This window comes from Schistocerca cancellata, chromosome 3 (assembly GCF_023864275.1).
Source record: "Schistocerca cancellata isolate TAMUIC-IGC-003103 chromosome 3, iqSchCanc2.1, whole genome shotgun sequence".
NCBI lineage: Eukaryota > Metazoa > Arthropoda > Insecta > Orthoptera > Acrididae > Schistocerca > Schistocerca cancellata.
In genome coordinates this window covers 397,994,383-398,018,795 of record NC_064628.1, presented here as the reverse complement: position 1 = coordinate 398,018,795, position 24,413 = coordinate 397,994,383, and the positions used below count along the sequence as shown (strand labels likewise).

The 24,413-nt window shown below is 39.6% G+C and overlaps 2 protein-coding genes across 6 annotated transcripts in view; one reads left to right on the top strand and one right to left on the bottom strand.

Moving 5' to 3' along the window:
* Positions 1-24,200, top strand: part of LOC126175133 (uncharacterized) — a 338,937-nt gene extending 314,737 nt beyond the window's left edge. The window contains exon 2 of the mRNA XM_049921688.1: positions 23,496-24,200. Coding sequence (XP_049777645.1) covers positions 23,496-23,531 — 36 coding nt within the window. The 3' untranslated portion in view covers positions 23,532-24,200. The remainder of the gene's footprint in view (positions 1-23,495) is intronic.
* The window catches only part of LOC126175136 (E3 ubiquitin-protein ligase MARCHF5), an 88,465-nt gene that overhangs the window by 57,459 nt on the left and 6,593 nt on the right, over positions 1-24,413 (bottom strand). The gene's annotated exons all lie outside the window — the stretch shown is intronic.

Sequence of the window (24,413 nt, the reverse complement as noted above, 5' to 3'; positions counted from 1 at the left end):
CAACGGAAGTGTGATATGACCGCTGTTATTCTCTTCATACATAAATGGTTTGACAGGCAGAGTGGGCAACAATTTGCAGTTATTTGCTGATGATGGTGTGGTGTATGGTATGGCATCAGAAGTGAGTGGGTGAAGAAGGATACAAGATGACATGCACAAAATTTCTAGTTGGAGTGGTGAATGGCAGCTAGCTGTAAATGTACAAAAACTTAAGTTAACGAGAATGAGTATGAAAAACAAACCCGTAATGTTAGGATACAGCATTAGTAATGTCCTGCTTGACACAGCCACATCATTTAAATATCTCGGCATAATGTTGCAAAGCAATATGAAATGAAACAAGCACAAGAGGATTGTGGCAGGGAACGCAAATGGTCAACTTTGGTTTATTGGAAGAATTTAGGAAAGCGTTGCACATGTGTAAAGGAGACCACACATGGAACATTAGAACAACACATTCTTGAGTACTGTTCGAGTGTTTGGAGTCTGTACCAAGTTGGATTGAAGGAAGAGACAGAATCAATTCAGAGGCAGGCTACTGGATTTGTTACCAGTAGGTAAGAACAATACGCAAGTGTTATGGAGACTGTTTGGAAACTCATATGAGAATCCCTGGAGAGAGTGATGATTGATTAATTAACTGAGGGGGGTTTTGGGACTAAACAGCAAGCTCATCAGTCCCATGATTCAAAACTTACATGTGTAAGATAGATATGTCTGTTGAAAGTGGGCAAATCCAGTCAGAGGGGTCAAACTATAAAATGAGGAAGCTAAAAACTCACAGAGTGGAAGGCATAAAAGGGTAGGTCAAATCTGAAAACTGGAAAAAACAGAATGATAAAGAGGCGGTCTTTGGAAGGGGGTGTGGTCATGGGTCTCACACCCATAAAACCAGAAGAGTAGCCCCAATCACAACCAACTGCACCTGCCCTAGGAGTAAAGCAAAACCTTATAACTGAAAATAGAAACCACTTTCAACAAGAAACTGAGTTCTCATTCAACAATCCACGAACTGTCTGCTAATATTAAAGACAAAAAATCTGGAAGACTATACTTAGCACAAAGGGCGAAAAGAAGGGAACATTCCATCAATATATGGGATACCATCAGTCTGGCTCCACAGCTACATTGTGGGGATGGCTCATAATGCAAGAGAAAACTGTGGGTGAACCCAGTATGACTGATGCATAGATGGCATAATACAGTAGACTCATTCTGAGAGGAGCAGAAGGAGGAGCGCCAAACTGCAGTAGTCTCCCTGATTATATGGAGTAGTAGCACACTAGATGTCATTCCACGTTTGGGCAGAGGGAGATTTAATATGTATCTGTATATCTGCATCTGGAATCATGACAGGGAATTGGGGGGGGGGGGGAGAGGGGGGTGCAAGTATCTGCCTATCTAGCCAAACAGTCAACTAGTTCATTCCTTGGGATGCCCACATGACTTAAGACCCAGAGAAAAACCCACATGACTTAAGACCCAGAGAAAGACAGCTGAGCAGGCTGCACGACTGAGGGCAGAGCACAGACCAAAGTGTGATGAGAATAGCATTGGTCTATAGTCTACAGGCTGCTCACTGAGAGAGTACACATTAAAATACTGTGGAGGGAGGCCTGAGTAACAAAATGGAGGGTCCTGTTAATGGCTAGCAGCTCTGCTGTGAACACACTCATGTGACACACTCCATGATCCCACCAGTAAATGATGTTCCTAATCTATCCTTTTAGAACCATCAGAGTAAAAGATGGTAGCACCCAAGAACTCTTCAAGGATGGACAGTACAAGGTGACAGAATATCATAGGGGTGCCAGAGACCTTAGGACCCAGGAATAGGTCAGTCCTAATCTGTGGTCTAGGCACCGTCCACGGAGGGATGCAGGAGGAAATACACCAAGGGGCACATTCCAGGGAGTGGTGATCCCAACAGGAAGTGAGACGCATTCCAACTGGTAATCCCACATGACGGCAGATATTAGGAGGGAGACAACCCTCGCTTACAAATAGGATTGAGTACATGGTATGGTCAGGGGATCTCAAACGGCGATTGCATAAGAAACCTGGAGTTGGCTCCAGCGAATTTGTAGAGGGGGAATCGCCACTTGTGTGAGGAGACTGTCGACAGGACTATTGCAAAAGGCACTGATAGTCATGTGCACCCCACAATGATGAACAGGGTCAGGTAGTTTCAGGTGTCGAGAGGTGCTGGTTGCCTAAATAAAGTTCAGGCCTGGGGCATTTTGTGAGTTGCCTGCAAAGATGCATAACCAGCGTTTTGGAGAGAGGAAACAGAATCCACGACAAATGGCCCACCCAGAGGCCCATCGGATGGCACCTAGGAACTGGCATTCACAGCAGATACTACCACGTGGGAGCTGCATCAGATGCAAAAATTGTCCTCATACAATGCCTGGATAACCAGAGGCCCAACAGAGGTTACAAGCCCATTGATAGTGATGAGAAAGAGTGTGACACTTAACACAGAACCCTGTGGGTTACCATTCTCCTTGATCCAAGGGGTGCTGAGTAAAATGCCAACTATAACCTGGAAGAGCCAGTGGAATAAAAACTTGTGGATAAAAATCTGAAGGGAGGCTGCGAAAGCTCCAGTGTGGAGAGTAACCAAAATGTGATGGCACCAAGCTGTGTCGTATGCCTTAAAACTGCGACAAGGTGTTGGTGTTTATGAAAAATCTGTCGGATTGCTGTTTCCAATCGGAGTAAATGGTCAGTTTAGATTGTCCTACCAACAAGCCACACTAATATGGGGACGAAAGACCCCAAGATTCGAGTACCTAAAGTAATATGAAGGTAACCAACCTCTCAAGCAGCTTACAAAGTATGTTCGTCAGGCTACTCCGTCAGTAGCTGTTGAGAGATGTTGGGTTCTCCCTGGGCTTACACGTGAGAATAACTACGCTGTCTCACCATTATGACAGGAAGGCATCTGTGAGCCATATGTGGTTGAAGACCCTGAGTAGATGTTTCCCTTGGGTAACATCCAAGTGTTGGATCATCTGGTTTTGGATGCAATCCTCGCCTGGGACCCAGTCATAAGAGCCAGCAAAAATTCCCATTCAGTCAAGGCTTAAGCTTGGTGGTGGTTGAAACGGAGAGGGGTTTCTTTAACTCGTCATCTCTGCCAGAGAAATGCAGCAGTATAGGAAGACGGCGCTGATGCTGTCGCAAAGTGTTTCGTGAGATGTTCTGCAAGGATCGATGTATCAGTACACAGAGCATCCTGTAGGATAAGACCCTGGACAGTTGTTTTCAGTGACCCAGAAGGCTATGGCTCTTGGACGAAACCTGAGATGAAGAGGCACACATCCCCAGGATGGAAACATAGCACTCCCAGCATTCCTTTCTACTTGGCTTAATAAGGGAGTGAGTCTTAGCATGGAGATGTTTAAGAGCTATAAGATTAGTCTGTGAAGGGTGTCATTTAAATCATTGTAGCACCCGTCGATGGTCCTGAATAGCGACTGCTACACACTTGGTCCACCATGGTATCGATCAATGTCGAGGAGGATAGCAGTGCTAGAGACAGGAAGAATAGTGACAGGCATGTACTACACAACCGCATCAATGCAGTCAGAGAAAGATGTCAAAATGCAGTCGGAGAAAGAAGTCAAAATGCACAGCACACATACATAGAGGCCAATTGTCTCTGCAGAATGCCCAATGTAGGAAGCCTATCTGCCTGGTGCAGCAGGGGAACGATAGAATAACCAGAAAGGGGTCACTGTCACAAAGATCATCATGGGGTGACCAATGTAGCGAAGCCACGAGAGCAGGGGAGGAGACTGTGTGATCAATAGCAGAAACAGTGCCTTAAGTGGCACTGAAGTGGGTTGGAGAACCGTCATTGAGGGGAGACAAACCAAAGTCTGTAATATGTTTGTCAATTAGAAGACACCTACCCATCAAAGTAGCACTCACCCACATGGGGTGGTGTGCATTGAAGTCCCTGAGGAGGAGATACAGGGGTGGAAGATGCTGCATTAAGGAAGTGGCCTACCTAGAGGGAGCTAGACAATGCAAATTGTGATTGCTGAAGTCGTTCACACTCTTACTGCTATTCCCTGCAGGTTAGTACAAAGGCAGGATCCTTTCACTAATTACATCAGTGCAAACCAAAGTGCAGAGCCCCTTATGACGAAGCAAGCTGGGATAATTTTAATTCCCCTCTTGTTTTGCTATCTCCCTCCTTAAATTCGTTTTTTTATTTTTATTTTTTTATTTATTTTTTATTTTTATTATTATTATTATTATTATTTTTTTTACAATTTATCATTAACATACATGAATATAATCTGTATTTTCGTAAAAGAGAAAGCATGGGCCTCAGTTCTAAAGAATATAACACCAGATCTAATTTTGTGTTTAGTTTCATGCATGTAATTGATTTTCTAATTTATTTTGACTATTCCTAGTTAGTATCGTTTGTTATAGGGTAAAATCAGTGACTGTTTCGTAACTTAAATTCTATAATAACTGTAAATATTTGGAATACAAAATGATGGTATTCTTAAAGTATCTACGTAGCTCTATTCGAAAACATGTTAGCAAAACCAGCCCTTCATTAATTCCAAAGTAATTAAAGGTTTTATCAAAAGTATTTTTTGCATAACTATATTTGTTAATTTTACAATTTAAACAAATAATTTGGCATAACCTTCTTAGTAGAAGAAACTGCTAAAAAGAACCGATTTTTCGATGTATTCAGTTAATTTAAGGAGTTGAGTTTTAATCTTAATTTCTGTAAATTTAATTTTAAACAATGTGCAGTTTCAGCACCTATTATTGTGATGATATATAAGGGCCCAATTTTTGGTCGCGAGGCATTCAGTACATGGCCGAATTTCAGACAAGTAACCTGTGCTGGTTAGATCAACAACAATGCTTCAAATTAACAGTTTAATAAGTATTAAACAAATAGGCCATGTGTAAAAACAGTTACAGTGTCTGCTCCATATGTACCTGATTATTCTTCAAGAACTGAACTTTATGGTTAGGTTTTACTGCTCGCAGCTATTCAACAGTAAACTATTGTAGCAGTATGTGGAGTTTCGCGTGCAAGCCATTAATCAGGCTTATGGAAAGTTTAAACAATAGTACACTGGCCATATAACTGTGTATTATTAGTGCATTGTGAACAGTAAAATTAAAGTACTGTAAAACGTAACTGTGCATATGTCGGCCACATCATTTGCAGTAGTCAGTGTTAGAATTCACAACCCATTGTTTCAGCCAGTGTAGCAATGCAGTACATCAACACCGAGGACAACAATCAACAAACGAAAGAAATAAAAGAAGGTGGAACCGCTACACCCTCCAGATGCTACCTTGGGACAAGCACAGATCCAACAGAACACCTGATAACCACGAAATGTTGGAGAGCAGTCATCACGGAAGAAAGTTTCTTGAAGAGCAGGACCAAACACAGAATAAGAGCAAACAAGTTGTTGCATTTCCAGCTGCAATTTCACTGGATTATCGTGTGGCAAGAATCCAGGTTAGACATAAAAATGCCATGGTGAGGTAATGTCATCAGGTCAGTGGTAATCACTGACGAGGATCAGGTGACATCCATAAAAACTGGGTCTGATTTGGAGTGAAAAGGAGGGGGGCAAAGCCTTCCAGGATGCCGGAGAAGCCTCGTCCTTGGACTTGCGCTGCTTCTTCTTCTTCTTCTTCTTCTCCTCCCTCAGAGGAAGGGAGACTATGTCATCAGTACGGGTGTAGGTGGCAGCGATGTCTGGATCAAACAAACAGCGAGTGGCTTTGGGGCTTTCGGAGTGTGGGTTCCTCGTCTAAGCCCCATCCCCGGCAGGAGCAAGAGAAGAGAATTTCTTCACTGGCTGCGGAGGAGGAGAGGAGAAGGAGCTGTTCCTTGCAGGGGATGGGAGCTGCCAGGGAGGGGGAAGTAACAACTAAGGCAAAGGTAGGTGAGAGATTCACAGGATGAAGTCAGTCAAACTTCTTCCAAGCCTCAAAGTAGCTCAGATGGTCCAGGATCTTTATTTCATGGATTCTTTTTTCCTTTGTAAACACTGGACACTAAGGTGAAAGAGTAGGGAGAATGCAGACCAGGGAAGTTTTACACATTTAAGCGGCGGTGTGCAAGGGCTCCTCACAGGAAGAGGGTGGCAACAGTCATCACAGATGGCAGTGGCATCGCAATGTGAGGACATGTGGTCGAAATGGAGGCAATGGAAGCAACACACGAGAGGTGGAACGAATGGTTTGACGTTGCATCTATGTATTGCCACCCTGACCTTCCACCAGGATGAAAGTGCCAGTCTCTACAAGATTGCTCTTAATGTACCTCCGAACACACCAGATGAAATAAACGCCATGTCATTCCAGATTAGCCCGAGTTCATCATCGGACTGGTGGAAAAAGTCCCCACGGAAAATTACACCTTGTGTCATATTGAGAGACTTGTGAGGAGTGACGTTCACTGGGACATCTGGTCGCAGTCAGAGCGGGAAGTGACTAGCTGACAGGGGCTGTCTTAATAAGGAGGGAGCCAGATCCCATCTCGCTTAAGGACTCAACTTCACTGAACTTGTCCTTAATGTATTTAAAAAAGAAGGGTTTAGTTGTGCCAGCCAAAAGTCTCCCATTCACTCCCGGTACAGACTAGGAACTGCGGAAAGGGTTTTGCCCCAAGCCGGTGGGCCTAGCTCTCCTCCCAGGGACTAGCCAGGAGGGGAAAGGCCATGAAGGCAGGAACAGCAAATGAGACAGAACTATTCCTCGGAAGACACACAGCCACAGAAGAGCAGCCAGAGTTTAACATGTTTCATGTGTCAAATATCGGCCTCTGCATCACCCACTCTGATCAGGGGCTCGCCTCACAGGTGCCACAGCAACAACCACCTGGCATGATGGTCACTGCCGTGAGCTCCGATAATCAAGAAAGATAGGCAACTTCTCCTAGGCTTTCATGGGGTGTTCACAGTGCAGGTAATAGAAGCGTGATCCCTGTGGCATCAGGGGGATCAGCCAGATGGGTACATAAAAGCCCCACCACACAGACTGGCTACCAAGCATGTGACCTAGTAAGGAGGCAAAAGGGTTATTGTGGAGAGGGAGGGGAAGAGGGGAAAGAGAGAGAAGGGAGAGGAAGGGGAGAGGAAACCACACCAAAGACATCAAATTTAGCGATAGAAGTCGAATCCGTAAAGGGGACCAAAAAAGAAAACCCAGAGAGGGGAGGGGGAAGCAAACAAACCAAAACTGCAAGACGAAATGAAGTCAGGAGGATAGCTGGGCCACCATAAATAAAAACACCAAGCGAAGGAAAGGACTGTAGGCTCCCTGGGGGCAATCCCTGGAGAGAAGGCGGCGTTCTTTTGATGGAACACTAATGAGAAAATTTAGAGAAGTGGCATTTGAAGCTGATTGCATAATAATTCTACTGCCTCCAGAATGAATTTTCACTTTACAGTGGCATGTGTGCTGATACGAAACTTCCTGGAAGATTATAACTATGTGCCGGACCAAGAATCAAACTCTGAACCTTTGCCTTTCGCGGGAAAGTGCTTTACCAACTGAGCTACCTAAGAACGACTAACGATCCGTCCTCACAGCTTCAATACTGTCAGTACCTCATCTCCTACCTTCCAAACTTCACACAAGCTCCCCTGCGAACCTTGCCTGCAGAAAGCAAAGCTCCAGAGTTCGAGCCTCAGTCCGGCACACAGTTTTAATCTGTAAGGAAGTTTCAATTCTACAGCCGCCAACATACAACGCGCATAAGGAGAAATGAAGATAAGCTAAGGAAAAGTGGTGCACATATGGAGGCATATAGAAATTTGTTGTCCCCTTCGTTCTATTTGAGAGTGGAACAGTCAAAGGAATGACTTGCACTGGTACAGAGTACCCTCCACCAGTTGCTGTATGGTGGTTTGAGGAATATGCAAGTAGATGCCTGCACAGCTAGTCACGTGGTCTAACACGCTGCTTCCCAGGCAGGAAGGCATGCCGGTCCCTGGCACAAATCCACCCGGCAGATTAGTGTCGAGGTCTGGTATGTCAGCCAGCCTGTGGATGGTTTTTAAGCCTGGTTCCCCTTATTCCGCCTCAGTTACACTATGTCAGCAACTGCTGAGCAAACACTGTCTCCACATAAGTGTACACCATAATTACTCTATCGCGCAAATACTTGGGGCTACACTCGTCTGGTGCGAGACATTCCCGGGGAGGGGGTCCACTAGGGGCCGAACTGCACAATAACCTTGGGTTCAGTGCGGGGCAGCGGTGGGGTAGGCGGACTAGTGTGGCCTGTAGGTGGGTTGTGAACCACTGAGTGCTACAGCAGGACGAAGCCTCTGTGCCATTTCTAGGTGCCCGGTTTAATACACAATGTAAATAGATGAAGATGTACATGCAATGAAATATGAATAATCTTGATGAAATATAAATACATTGTATATCTGTGAGTATTAAGTAGCACACAATGTTCTACATTAAAGGGGGAATAAGGAAACTTGAGTTCTATAGTGTTACATAGGAGAATGTCAGCCGAAATAAACAGGTGCGAGTTCAGATGCTCCATGAAGTAGTACTAAGGGTAGTGAAAGACATCTATGGAGATTAGGTGGAAAATAGTGTAGGTGGACCCATAACTGAGATGCCCTGGGTTATGCTATGTGAACCTACAAATGGGATGGCCTTGACTTTCATTTTCCTTTTTTTTTTTTTTCTTGTAAGGCTACATCAACTCACGGCTGAAATGCCTATGCCTAGACAAGGTAAACTCGTGAACAGGACGACCTTTACCATTGTCGGGTAACACCCGCCTGGTGTTATGAATAATGATGGAATATCTTCCTCTCTGAATGAAGGTATTGTAGCGTTCTTATAAGAAATTAAGTGACGGTAGTGTAGAAGCATTCTTCAAATGGGAAAGCACCATTAATCAAAATGATAACTGTTGAAGAAATGTAACGAAAGAGTAACTGATTATGATGTAAAGGAATGTAAGTGAAAAAGGTCAAACAGGTTCCAAAATTGTATAAAATCTTGTTTCTCATCCAAGCAGACGAGAAATAAGTTTTATGGGGACTGGTCCCTGAATACTAGGGGAAACCTTGACAAAATTGTCATTTTCCAAACAGTGTAATTGAAAGAATAAGATTTGGAAGCCCAAATAATGCTTACCATCTTTTCAGACACCTTTTGGGAACATTTTTTATGTATGAACCACAGCTTTAGCTCTCACACTTTTTTTACTTTATTTTTTTGTTGCAACTGAAATAAACCACGCTGATTACTTATGTACATCACAGGTACACATTACTCAAAACGAAAACAAAGTAGAAAGGTTTATTTTTTTTCCTGTAAGTTCTTTACACTATTATCTTTAGAGCAGACTATTGAAAAGATGGTGCTGTCATAAATTGTAGTACAAAATTTTTTTAAGTATGATTATCAAAAGTTTTAGACATGAATTCAGGGCTTTTCTTCAAAAAGCATTTTATTTTTAAAGTTAATCCACAAGAATACTCTACTTTTTAGTGAAGCATGTTTTAAGACAGTATACAAAATTTCAGCTCTCTATCTTTAATAGCCCCCCCCCCCCCATGAACTATGGACCTTGCCGTTGGTGGGGAGGCTTGCGTGCCTCAGCAATACAAACGGCTGTACCGTAGGTGCAACCACAACGGAGGGATATCTGTCGAGAGGCCAAACAAACATGTGGTTCCTGAAGAGGGGCAGCAGCCTTTTCAGTAGTTGCAGGGGCAATAGTCTGGATGATTGACTGATCTGGCCTTGTAACAATAACCAAAACAGCCTTGCTGTGCTGGTACTGCGAACAGCTGAAAGCAAGGGGAAACCACAGCCGTAATTTTTCCCGAGGACATGCAGCTTTACTGTATGGTTAAATGATGATGGCGTCCTCTTGGGTAAAATATTCTGGAGGTAAAATAGTCCCCCATTCGGATCTCCGGGTGGGGACTACTCAAGAGGACATCGTTATCAGGAAACTGGAATTCTATGGATCGGAGTGTGGAATGTCAGATCCCTTAATCGGGCAGGTAGGTTAGAAAATTTAAAAAGGGAAATGGATAGGTTGAAGTTAGATATAGTGGGAATTAGTGAAGTTCGGTGGCAGGAGGATCAAGACTTTTGGTCAGGTGAATACAGGGTTATAAATACAAAATCAAATAGGGGTAATGCAGGAGTAGGTTTAATAATGAATAAAAAAAATAGGAGTGCGGGTAAGGTGCTACAAACAGCATAGTGAACGCATTATTGTGGCCAAGATAGACACAGCCCACGCCTACTACAGTAGTACAAGTTTATAATCCAACTAGCTCTGCAGATGATGATGAAATGTATGATGAGATAAAAGAAATTATTCAGGTAGTGAAGGGAGACAAAAATTTAATAGTCATGGGTGATTGGAATTCGACAGTAGGAAAAGGGAGAGAAGGAAACGTAGTAGGTGAATATGGATTGAGGCTAAGAAATGAAAGAGGAAGCCGCCTGGTAGAATTTTGCACAGAGCATAACTTAATCATAGCTAAAACTTGGTTCAAGAATCATGAAAGAAGGTTGTATACGTGGAAGAACCCTGGAGATACTAGAAGGTTTCAGATAGATTATATAATGGTAAGACAGAGATTTAGGAACCAGGTTTTAAATTGTAAGACATTTCCAGGGGCAGATGTGGACTCTGACCACAATCTATTGGTTATGAACTGTAGATTAAAACTGAAGAAACTGCAAAAAGGTGGGAATTTAAGGAGGTGGGACCTTGATAAACTGACTATACCAGAGGTTATACAGAGTTTCAGGGAGAGCATAAGGGAACAATTGACAGGAATGGGGGAAAGAAATACAGTAGAAGAAGAGTGGGTAGCTTTGAGGAATGAAATAGTGAAGGCAGCAGAGGATCAAGTAGGTAAAAAGACAAGGGCTAGTAGAAATCCTTGGGTAACAGAAGAGATACTGAATTTAATTGATGAAAGTAGAAAATACAAAAATGCAGTAATTGAAGCAGGCAAAAAGGAATACAAACGTCTCAAAAATGAGATCGACAGGAAGTGCAAAATGGCTAAGCAGGGATGGCTATAGGACAAATGTAAGGATGTAGAGAGTTATCTGACGAGGGGTAAGATAGATACTACCTACAGGAAAATTAATGAGACCTTTGGAGAAAAGAGAACCACTTGCATGAATATCAAGAGCTCAGATGCAAACCCAGTTCTAAGCAAAGAAGGGAAAGCAGAAAGGTGGAAGGACTATGTAGAGGGTCCATACAGGGGCGATGTTCTTGAGGACAATATTATGGAAATGGAAGAGGATGTAGATGAAGATGAAATGGGAGATATGATACTGCGTGAAGAGTTTGACAGAGCACTGAAAAACCTGAGTCGAAACAAGGCCCCCGGAGTAGACAATATTCTATTAGAACTACTGACAGCCTTGGGAGAGCCAGTCCTGACAAAACTCTACCATCTGGTGAGCAAGATGTATGAGACAGGCGAAATACCCTCAGACTTCAAGAAGAATATAATAATTCCAATCCCAAAGAAAGCAGGTGTTGACAGATGTGAAAATTACTGAACTATTAGTTTAATAAGTCACATCTGCAAAATACTAACGCAAATTCTTTACAGACGAAGGGAAAAACTGGTAGAAGCCGACCTCGGGGAAGATCAGTTTGGATTCCATAGAAATACTGGAACACGTGAGGCAATACTGACCTTACGACTTATCTTAGAAGAAAGATTAAGGAAAGGGAAACCTACGTTTCTAGCATTTGTAGACTTAAGAGAAAGCTTTTGACAATGTTGACTGGAATACTCTCTTTCAAATTCTGAAGGTGGCAGGGGTAAAATACAGGGAGCCAAAGGCTATTTACAATTTGTACAGAAAGCTGATGGCAGTTATAAGAGTCGAGGGACATGAAAGGGAAGCAGTGGTTGGGAAGGGAGTGAGACAGTGTTGTTGCCTCTCCCCCATGTTATTCAATCTGTATATTGAGCAAGCAGTAAAGGAAGCAAAAGAAAAATTTGGAGTAGGTATTAAAATCCATGGAGAAGAAATTAAAACTTTGAGGTTTGCCGATGACATTGTAATTCTGTCAGAGACAGCAAAGGACTTGGAAGAGCAGTTGAACGGAATGGACAGTGTCTAGAAAGGAGGATATAAGATGAACATCAACAAAAGCAAAACGAGGATATTGGAATGTAGTCGAATTAAGTCGGGTGACACTGAGGGAATTAGATTAGGAAATGAGACACTTAAAGTAGTGAAGGAGTTTTGCTATTTAGGAAGCAAAATAACTGATGATGGTCGAAGTAGATATGATATAAAATGTAGACTGGCAATGGCAAGGAAAGCGTTTCTGAAGAAGAGAAATTTGTTAACATCGAGTATTGATTTAAGTGTCAGGATGTCGTTTCTGAAAGTATTTGTATGGAGTGTAGCCATGTATGGAAGTGAAACATGTATGATAAGTAGTCTGGACAAGAAGAGAATAGAAGCTTTCGAAATGTGGTGCTGCTGAAGATTAGATGGGTAGATCACATAACTAATGAGGAGGTATTAAATATCGCAACAGGAAACAATTAAACTTTCGGGAAATTCAAGTTAAAGATATAACTTGCTTTTTCTATTAAACAAATGTACAGTACTAATGCATCCCAGGTCCATATTCATCCAGTTTCCTATGTTGTTCTTCGTTGCTTCTCTTTTTCACACTACTCCGTATTGTTGCTTCTTTGGTGGCTTCCAACAACTATTTTTCTGCTTCGAAGAGTCTCCTTCAGTCAATGGCTATTACAGCTCTATGCATATTCAGTCCAACATGCACTTCCATCAGTTCCATAATATTAAGCCTTGAGACTGCACTGTCATTGCTTCCCATTGCTTTCAAGTGGAATAAGAAACTCACATACACAATTACTTCGCAGTAAACAAAATATTCACTCCAAAACAACAGCAGGTTAACCAGCTTAATGGTCTAAAAAGTCATAAAAACAAAATGAATGACAGCAAAACTTTATTTTTAACAGAGCTCACTTTGTACCATGGGGATGTTGTAGTGCGTGCAGTCACTATTAAAGTCCTCTAATTTTGGTACTTTCTGTGGTCCATTTTCCTGAAAGTAAACTTTTTCTTGTTCAGAAAACTACATTGACTTTTTTTAAGACAAAAATTTTAAAAAACTATTTTTTGACAGTTTTTCAGTACAAGTCCCCTTAAAGTTGGTCTAAAAATGTGCAAAGGTATATAAAGATAATAAAATTAAACTTAAATGGAATAATGAAGTTTCTATTTTATTTTGTTCTTGAAAGAACATAACAGGAGCAGTATTAAAAGAGGTGTTAAGTACCACACTAAGCCTCAATAATAAAATATTACCAAGGTATAAATTAAACAAGAAGCAGTACAAGCTCAATGTAAATGAATAATTTCAACATCTTTCTCCTATGTGGCAGTATATGTAGTGTCACAGGTTATTTTGTATGAGACTGCATGTCACACTCAAGGATTAACTTAGCTGATGAAAAGTGTTGGAAGATTTCTTAATGTGTAAGTTAGGCAAAAAGATTGGACAGCACAATATGTGGGAAATTCTGTGGGAAGATGGAGTGAGAAATGATTGCCATATATATGGGGAATGGTATGGGTGTTAAAACATCACCACCTGTTGTGATGTGGGGCTGTTTACTCCATGCTGGCACCATACCAGAGAAGAGTTTGGCCCACAGAATAGCACTGCAGACAACAATGTGCAATCAGCTCCTTATCTGTGCAGAGATATCAAATAATGTGGCCCTCATGTGAGAACACTGTCAGCTCAGGCAATTGTAATATTAATCTGGTGCTCAGCAAGATGTCAATGTGAAATGTCATTTATGATGTTGAAGAGTATACAAGTTAAACTGAGGTCCGAATATTTGTCGATTTGGTGATGTTAGTTGGAGAACAATCTCTTTTACAGTTCCACACATAACTGCCATGTGAAGAAGAATGATTAGCATGGCAGATTGGAACTGAGTAGCTGGACTGGTCGACTACTACAAACAGCTGCCAAATTATTTAAGGAAATCCTTAGTCTTCAGAACACCAGGCAAGATAGTGTACACACTTGCATGTACTACTTACATAAGTACAAGCATGAATAAAGCAACTGCCACACTGCAGCATTATCCACAAACCTAGCCCGTGAACAGATTTACCACGGCATATCCACAAGTGTCCCGATTCCACTGATCACCAACTGCAAAAGAACACTGCCCTCGATAACCAGTACCACCCTGGACTGGTACAATTTATCCATATTCTTCACTGTGATTTCAACTACTTATCACACCTTGAAATCAACATCCTACCTACAATTCTCCTCACTACCTCCACAAGTGGTTTTCCACTGACCACGCAATCTAAAAAATACCCTAAAACCATCCTTAAATCGCATATTACTCCCTAGCCCTTGCCACATGTCTTGTACCCCTGTGGGAGATGCTGATGCATGACCTGTCTGACACACCCATCCAGCACAGGACTATCTTATCCTATCGGAGGCAAGACCACCTTTGAAAGCAGCCAAATCATTTACCACTTATGCTGGGATCATGCAGAGCATTTTATGTGGGTGCGACCATCATATACCTGCCCAAGCAATTGCATGGCCACAGTCAAATTGCAAACCACAGCCTCAACTTCAGTTAATGCTTTACAGCTTGTGTCATTTAGACACAACATCCCCCCTCCCCCTCCCCTACTATACTAGGCGCTCTTAATTATGTAGAGAGTGATCGTCCTTCCAACACATCTTTTGATCCCATACATCTCTAATCTTAGCCTCAGCTAGCAGCTGTCCCAGCACAACCTCTGTCTCCATGACATCTCACCCCGCCCCCACAACACTACCACTTAAATCACTAGACATTCACCCACTCTTCCCAGCCATCTCCCTCTACTTCTTTTCTACCCATCCCTCAAAAACCATTACTTCCTGCTAATATGCAGAAAACACGATCCCTCCTGCCTGAGCAGGTCGCATCTGTCTACATAAAACTATCATTGGGGTACATAATGTTTTAAGCATAAGCTGCTGTTCATTATAATGATTTAGTATAAGGAAAGTTAGACACACTCCCATATCAATTTATAAACTGTCTCTCTCCACAGCAGTGAATGACACCAAAATCAATATAGCTGTCATCATTTTAAGAGTACTTACTTGTAGCATTGGTGAGGACGAAAAGGATCTAATTTTCACCTAAAAATTAGACTGTTAGAGAGGATAATCCATATGAAACTTAATTTGAAAAATAATCAATCTTAGCTTTATTTTTCATATGTGATTGCATCTGGCATACAACCAACTCTGCAGAATGGTGAATGCACTACCAAGATAAATGTGCAGGCCAGTGTGTGCCACCACTTCAATTTACTAATCCACTTTTGAGGATTATACATGCAGGGTGAAATAAATCATCTCTACTACTACTATTAGGTAGTAATTGAGGGGCCTGAAAGAGAAGCAGTGGTTGGGAAGGGAGTGAGACAAGGTTGTAGCCTCTCCCCGATGTTATTCAATCTGTACATTGAGCGAGCAGTAAAGGAAACAAAGGAAAAATTCGGAGTAGGAATTAAAATCCATGGAGAAGAAATAAAAACTTTGAGGTTCGCCGATGACATTGTAATTCTGTCAGAGACAGCAAAGGACTTGGAAGAGCAGTTGAATGCAATTGACAGTGTCTTGAAAGGAGGATATAAGATGAACATCAACAAAAGCAAAACGAGGATAATGGAATCTAGTCGAATTAAGTCGGGTGATGCTGAGGGAATTACATTAGGAAATGAGACACTTAAAGTAGTAAAGGAGTTTTGCTATTTGGGGAGCAAAATAACTGATGATGGTCGAAGCAGAGAGGATATAAAATGTAGACTGGCAATGGCAAGGAAAGCGTTTCTGAAGAAGAGAAATTTGTTAACATCGAGTATAGATTTAAGTGTCAGGAAGTCGTTTCTGAAAATATTTGTATGGAGTGTAGCCATGTATGGAAGTGAAACATAGACGATAAATAGTTTAGACAAGAAGAGAATAGAAACTTTCTAAATGTGGTGCTACAGAAGAATGCTGAAGATTAGATGGGTAGATCACTTAACTAATGAGGAGGTACTGAATAGAATTGGGGAGACGAGGAGTTTGTGGCGCAGCTTGACAAGAAGAAGGGACCGGTTGGTAGGACATGTTCTGAGGCATCAAGGGATCACAAATTCAGCATTGGAAGGCAGCGTGGAGGGTAAAAATCATAGAGTGAGACCAAGAGATGAATACACTAAGCAGATTCAGAAGGATGTATGTTGCAGTAAGTACTGGGAGATAAAGAAGCCTGCACAGGATAGAGTAGCATGGAGGGCTGCATCAAACCAGTCTCAGGACTGAAGACAACAACAACAACAACAACAACAACAACAACAACAACAACCACCACCACCACCACCACCACCACCACCATGGGCGTACCCAGAGAAGGACAGGGAGGGGGGGCAGCTACCACCCCCCCCCTCCCCTCCTAGAAGATATTTGCAGTTTTTTACTAGTTTACTGTTTTATTTAATAAGAAATGCTGCATGTTTTATCGGATTGTACAAGTGCATTCTTGTATTTAAAATGGTCATTAAAAGCAGTTTTCCACTGGTTTACTGTTTTATTTAATAGGAAGTGCTGTTGTCTCAAGTCCTTGTTTCCTGAGACTAGTATGACCTGCCCCCCCCTCCCCCCCCCCCCAAGTTCAGATCCTGGGTACACCCTTGACTACTATTATTAATAATAATAATAATAATAATAATAATAATAATAATAATAATAATAATTTTGTGTGGTTCAGTGGCCTGGCACACGTCTTTCAATTGGATGTGACTTTCAGTGACTTGCGTGGCTATAACCCACCCCATTTATCCAATCAGGGAAAAAGGACCTACAGCTTAACCAGCCATATGTTTTTTGTGACAACTCTTCACATCATTGTGAGGTGAAGCTTAAAATTCATACTGAAAAATCCGTGGTTACACCTGGACTTGAAACCTTCAGTTTTCAGCCAAGTGCTTTACCACCAGGCCTGACATCTGTAGTACTGAGGAATATAACACACTTTGTGTGAATTGTGTTTTATTCATCTCATGACGTACATTTGCAATCCATTTGGTTTGCATACAGGAGACATGTCAAGAATTTATAAAACAATTACAATGATTTTTACATTAATAAATAATAGCACTATAATAAATAACAGTACTATAAGGATAACACATTGTACCCAGCTCAAATTTCCAGTTTGTCCTGCATGTATTCATCCACTGAGTAATAACACTTCAGTGTCAGTACCTCATATAGTTTTCTTTTAAGTGAACCTAAATTCATCTGCATCAACTTGTTCCCTTTTAATTTATTACAAATTTTCATTCCTATGCATTGAGGTCCATGGGCATATAGTCTCAGGCGGTGGGTGGGGAGCATAAAATTTTCTTTGTTTCTGGGATCATGTGAATGGACAAAATGGTTTTAAGTTTTCCAAATAATGGTTGACATGATTCTTTGCGATTTGCAGTGCACATATTTTGTATGATTTTTTTTCTGTATTTTTAGTATCCGCGCTATGTTTGTCGAGTTACCTAAAAAAACAATACCATACCTAATAATCGATTCGAAGTAGCTTGTATATGCTACTTTTCGTGTGTCCACGTCAGTATCAGTTGGCAATATTTGCATTCCAAATGCAAAGCTGCTCAGTTTGTTTGCCAGGTATTCAATGTGTGCCTGCCAGCTCAAATTTTTATCTACATTTAAACCTAAGAATTTGGCTGAGTCAACTTCTTCTATACCTTGGTTGTTGTGTTCAATCTTAATCTGCTCACATTTTGACTGTTTGGTTCTGAACTGCATCACATAAGTCTTAGATATGTTCAGATTCAGCCCATTTAGCTGAAACCAAGTTTCTAAGGTACTGATCACAGATTTGGGAATTTTTTCCAAGTCCTGATCTTCAACTAAGACAGATGTATCATCTGCAAACAGAACTGATGGGGAACTGATATTTAATGGTAAGTCATTAACATAAAAGAGAAATAGGACTGGGCCTAATATGGAGCCTTGTGGAACACCCGGAGATTTTTTTTTTTTTTCAGTCAAAAAATAATATGTGCCATGTGAAGAAATGCTAACTCTTTGCTTTCTGTTGGATAAGTAGGAGTTAAGCCATTGTAGGGCACTGCCGCTAATGCCATACTTTTCAAGTTTGTAAACAAGCAATGCATGGTTTACGGAATCAAATGCCTTTGAGAGGTAGCAGAAAATTCTTGCCACCTTATTTCTCCAGTCTAATGATGTGCTTATTTTCTCAATGAAACTGTTTAATGCAGCGATGGTGTTTTTACCCTGCTGAAAACCAAATTGATTGTTTAGAATAACAGAATATTTTGCAATGAAGTTTTGGATTTGTGCAACACCAAGTTTTTCAAATATTTTAGATAGGACTGGGAGAATGGAGATAGGACGATAATTTCCCATGATCTCTCTTGATCCCTTCTTGAAGAGTGGTTTGACCTCAGCATATTTCAGTACCTCTGGGAAACAGCCCTCTTCAAAACACTGATTTACTATCTGAGCTAGTGAGTTTGCAATTCTATTGTGTACCACTTTAATAACTTTGGTGGGTATTCCATCCCAACCAGCAGATTTTTTGTTTATTAATGTCAGAACAGCATTTTCTACATCCTCCACAGAAACTTATGAGAATTTTGTCAAGTTTTCAGAGTTTTCGCCTAGGCCAAAGGGATTTACTTTGTTGCGATAATCTGTTACATCTACATCAGACTTTGCTACATTTGTAAATAATTCATTAAAGTACTCTGGTATTTGAGCTGGATTTACAATAGTATTTCCTTCAATGTCACTACATAACCATCTTGTTAATGTCCTTTTCTCTTTAATTTCTTTTAATATCTGGGTCACACCATGTCAAATCAACACAAAAAAGACCCTTTGCTACCTCACCATCTCATATTTTCTTGAAATTTGGCACTGGTGTACTGTTGGTATAGACATAGAAAAATATGAAATTTTACTGAGCTATGTCAACTTGTGTACATAGCTGTAAATTTATCATAGCTGGATGCAAAAACAAGGCACAGCAGTTTTTAGAATTTCTGTAGAAACTTTCCTAATTGAACTACAGACCTGAGATACATACCATTTGACAACACCTTTTTCACACCCTTTCATATGGTATAGAATAATATAGAGGTTAATATCAGAAAATTCTTTTCAAAACAGTATTTAAAATATTTTTAAGGTAAATATTTTAAAATTTCTAAATGTATTCCATGAGTAGCAAGTATTGCAAGAGAGCACAGGCTAAAATATGTATTTGGGATGATAATTTCTATATTAGTAAAAGAAGAAGAAGAAGAAGAAGAAGAAAAGGATAACGACTTAAGCTCTATTTCCAATAATTGGACTATGTACTCATGTTAATTGTTACAGTATTACTAATACCGACAGTTTCATGAAAATAAACATAAACACTGTTGTGATATTCTAGTATGAATCACAGGATTTACTTTCACCAGAACATCCATTACTGGTACCCACAGAATGTCATCATTTCTTGGGTATGAGGAGCATGTAGATAGCCCAACTGGACAAAAAGTTATCTTTACTCCATTAGTATCTCCATTTTTCTGTAAGATATACTTGTGCCACTAGTTTGCCTGACAGAGACAGTGATATAGCCTGGTATGTCTGCTAATTTTAATTTATCAGGAGATTTTGACACTTCCTTTTTGCTAAATTCTGCATCCCAATGAAAAGTTTTTCCACTGACCTACTTTTTGGAATTAATATGCGGTACTGATGCATTCCTTTGATGGTGAATGATTGTTTAAAGCTTTTTTTTTTTTTTTTTCAAGAAATATTCTGATTCAAGAAAGTCTTCTCGAGCTCTACATTGGTAATGTTTTCTACTGTCCATTCAAAAAGTTGTGTTAGGTTTTCATATGGTTTTGCAAACCGGCACAAACTGAAAGTCTCTCTACAGATCCTCCAACACATGTTCCTTTGCCATATTCTGTAGCAAAAAGTGCCACTCTGCTTCCACTTTACAATTAATTCATGGAAACATAAGGTTAAGAAGTTTTTTGTTTTTGTACTAGGCAAAAGACCAATCTGAAAAACTGAGTAACTTTTTTTTTAATGTTTTGAAATGCGGCTGTCAGAAAAGTTTTGTGTGTGTGTGGTTTGAGTTGAGACTTTTCTTTTTTGAAAAGTGTATTGATAGACAATGGGTTACAAAGAACTTTCGCGAGGTACTGCTTGTAATTTTGAATTTTAGCTTTTGTTACAATTTTCTATTTAGTATTTTCTATCATTAGTTTCACATTTTTGTGATTTGTGTACACCCAAAAGGTGTATGCCCCTTTGACCAGCTAACATATAATGTTCAGATCTCAATTCAGCAAATTTAGAGAAACTCATTTTTATGCTAAAAAACTTGTCTTTAAAATTTGTGTGCTTCTTCAAGGTTACACAATATGTGTCTTTTTGAAATCACTGACTTACTTCTGTCTGATTCAGTAACTGTCACAGAGTCTTTCATACCTTGCATTGCCTACTAACTACATCATCTCCATAAAATGAGTGTACAATTCCCACTGTCTCTATTGGCAAGCTTTTCCCTGGTTTTAAATACGAACCTTCCAAAAATCCTTTTTCTTTAAGAACTCTTTTTGACTGCCTGGCCATGTAGTTCAGTTCATTAAATTCACACATTATCTTTCTAATGGTCCAAATTTGTGGTAAACATTTTAGAAACTTTAGTCTTTTGTCCTACATTTACATCTATATCCATACTCTCCAAATCACCATGAGGCGCATGGCAGACGGTACGTCCCATTGTACCAGTTGTTAGGGTTTCTTCCTGTTCCATTCATGTATGAAGTGCAGGAAGAATGACCGAGTGCCCCGGCACATGCAGCAATTATTCTAATCTTATCCTCACAATTCCTATGTGAGCGATACATAGGGGGTGGTTGTTGTATACTCCTGGGTCATTCCATGTCAAGTCACCCAGGCCTTGACACCAACCATGTCAGATTTTGATGAAACTTGGTACAATTACTTCTTTTATCATCCTGAAAGCACTTGCAAAATTTTTTTGCTCTATCTCGTATAGTTTTTTTTTTATAAATTTTTAAAGTTTTTAGATTTGGCTTTGTTTCAGCAGTCGGAAATTGTAACTTAAACGTGTCCTCACAACTAAAAAAATTTGTATATTAAAGAATACTCAAGATATCAGTATGAAATTTTGGAATAAGTTTGTGTATTATATCTAAATGTTAAAAAAAATTACCATAAAGATATATTAAATTCTTCCAAATGAAAAAAATGTATAAGTTTTTTATTTTATTTTTTTAGCTAACGGATGTTTAGTTTTACAAAAACTGCAATATCTAGAGTCTCAGACCTGATAGAAAGCTCAAATTTGTTTTAAAATACCCTTAATTGTATAGGCTATTAGATAAAAGAAAAATTATGTTGGCTTTTTAACCTGTTTAATAGTTATATAATTTTTAAAATAATATTAATTATATTTTAAAAATAAAAAATGCCAAGTGACTTAGACTCCAAAAATAAGTTTTTGTCTTCTTGGAGTAACAATGTACACTTGGATTTTGTATTGTTACTCCTGTGTTTTGAAGCAAAAAATTATTACAGTGTTAAATAGTGCTTGGATAGTATTTTATTAAGTTTATTTGAACTCTCAGTAATTACGGTTGCTTAGTTTACAGAGATTCTTTTCCAATATCCTATAAAAGTAACCAGAACAGTAATCAGACCAAAAGTGAAATCAGTATGTCAGATATTCAAACCTGTAGTGTAGGGTTATTTAAAAAATCTGACTGTTTCCAAACAACTTACACACCTTCGAAAAAGTTACAACCGGTATCAGAATTGAGTGAGGAAGAAAAAGATTTGATCCACTTACGATCTGGAATTAATCTGTGTGAATTTAAGAATATATGTTCACACCACAGCTACTACTTTTTAAATGTTTTTGAAAAGTATCAAACGACAGGTGTAGACCCACTAAAAAAACACAAAAAGCCCATCAAAAATCGTTGAGAAGTGTAGGCTTGGATCTTTCTAAACAATTACTGACAAAAAAATATTAGCATAAAACCTGGACAAAAGCTTTGCTCAACATGCCATAACTTTTGTGAGGAAAAATTAAGAGTTGAAGTCAATGAAAGTGAAACAGATGATGAAGACATGGTTGAATCAGAATCATTGGAATCCAGAAATGAATCCCTCGTACAAACAAACATTGCTCTTGATTATTTAGGTTTAACACCGATAAAGCTTCATGGCTTGTCAGAACAAAGTAAAGGGTCTTATTTTAAAAGGAAGGTTAGCAGTATTGAAAAGACTGCAAAAAAGGCGGTTTCAAAAGCATTAAAATATGATGCACCAAGTTCTGATGATGACGAAGCAGATAAAAGTGTGGTTGAGAAAGCAAAGGATTTTGATGTAATGATTTCTCTTATGAAAGAGAAGATTTCATCTGTTGTGAGGTATAGAAAAATCCAGATTTTGACCTTGGCTCCAGATTCTTGGAGTTGAAATAAAGTGATGAAAGAATTTAATGTAAGTGAGTACATGGTGCAACAAGCTAGAAAGCTAAAATCTGAAAAGGGTATTTTGGAAACTCCTGGTCCAAAAAAAGGTAAAACTCTTTCTGAAAATACAGTAAGACTTGTAACAGATTTTTATGAAAACGATGAAAGTTCCAGAGTGCTACCTGGAACAAAAGACAAAGTAAGTGTTCAAAAAAATGTGTACATGCAAAAAAGACTCATTTTGTGTAACTTGAGAGAACTCTATTATTCTTTCAAATGGGAGAATCCTGAGGTAGAAGTAGGATTTTCAAAAGTTTGTTTCTTGAGACCTAAATGGTGTATCCTTGCTGGTGTTGCAGGCACACACACTGTATGTGTATGCAGTATCCACCAGAATGTTAAACTATTACTGGATGCTGTGAAAATTGAAGAAACTTATAAAGACCTAATTAAGATGCTTGTGTGCAACACAGAAAACCAAAACTGCATGCTACATCATTGCAACAGCTGTCCTGAAAATACTGCACTAACAGAGTGCTTAACTGAAAAACTAAGTGAAGATTATGATTTAGAAGAAGAAATTGTAATCAGTCAGTGGGTTAACACAGACAGGGCAGAAATGATCAAACAGTCTATCAGTGTTGAAGACTACATTTCTTTATTGGTTAGGTCATTGGAAAAGCTCACCCCACACTCGTTTATAGCAAAATCCCAATCAGCAGCCTTTAAAAGATTGAAAGAAGATCCACCACCCAAAACAGCAATTATTGTGATGGATTTCAGTGAAAATTATTCCTTTGTTATACAAAATGAGATCCAAAGTTACCACTGGAATAGAGGTGGTTGTACTCTACACCCAGTTGGAGTTTTTCTAAGAAATGAGGAAAACAATGTTTTTGTTTCCAACCACTGTTTTATTAGTGATGACCAAGAACATGACACTGGTTTTGTTAACTTTGTACAAAAAGAAATTACAAAGTGGCTGTCATTACATCATACTGACATTGACTCAGTTCACTACTTTACAGATGGTTGTGCTGGGCAGTACAAAAACAGAAACAGTTTTAAAAATTTGACTGAACACTTGAGAGACTTTAATTTGAAGGCCCAACACTCTTTTTTTTGCAACAAGTCATGGGAAGTCAATTTGTGATGGCCTAGGAGGAACTATTAAAAGAATTTTAAGGAAAGCCAGTCTACAGCTTTCAGACAAAGAACAAATAATGACAGCAATCAATGTGTATAAGTTTTGTGAAAAAAATATTGAAAACATTCATTTTCACTTTATTGACAAAAAAGAAGCTGATTTGCTACGGTTAAAACTAGAAAAACGTTTTTCAGCAACCCGAACCATTCCTGGAACTAGAAGTTTTCATAACTTCAAACCACTTCCAACAAACAACCTTGAAATTAGAAGGACTACAGATAGTGTAAAACCCTCCTTAGTCTTTTCTTTCCATTCTTCTTCTGATTGGGTTCGTGTTGAACCATCCATAAATTGCTATGTGGCTGCAAATTATGATGGTAACTGGTACTTTGGACTGGTAAAAACAATATTCAATGATGAAGAAGATGCAGAAATTCTATTTTTACATTCTTCAGGACCTGCTGCATCATTTTATTGGCCTGAAAGAGAAGATTCCTGCATAGTGCCTTTGGAGCACATAGTCTGTGTAGTAGATGCACCTCAATCAAGCGGCACTGGGAGAATGTATTACTTCAAAAAAGACTGTATCAAAAGAACTGAAAGCTCTTGG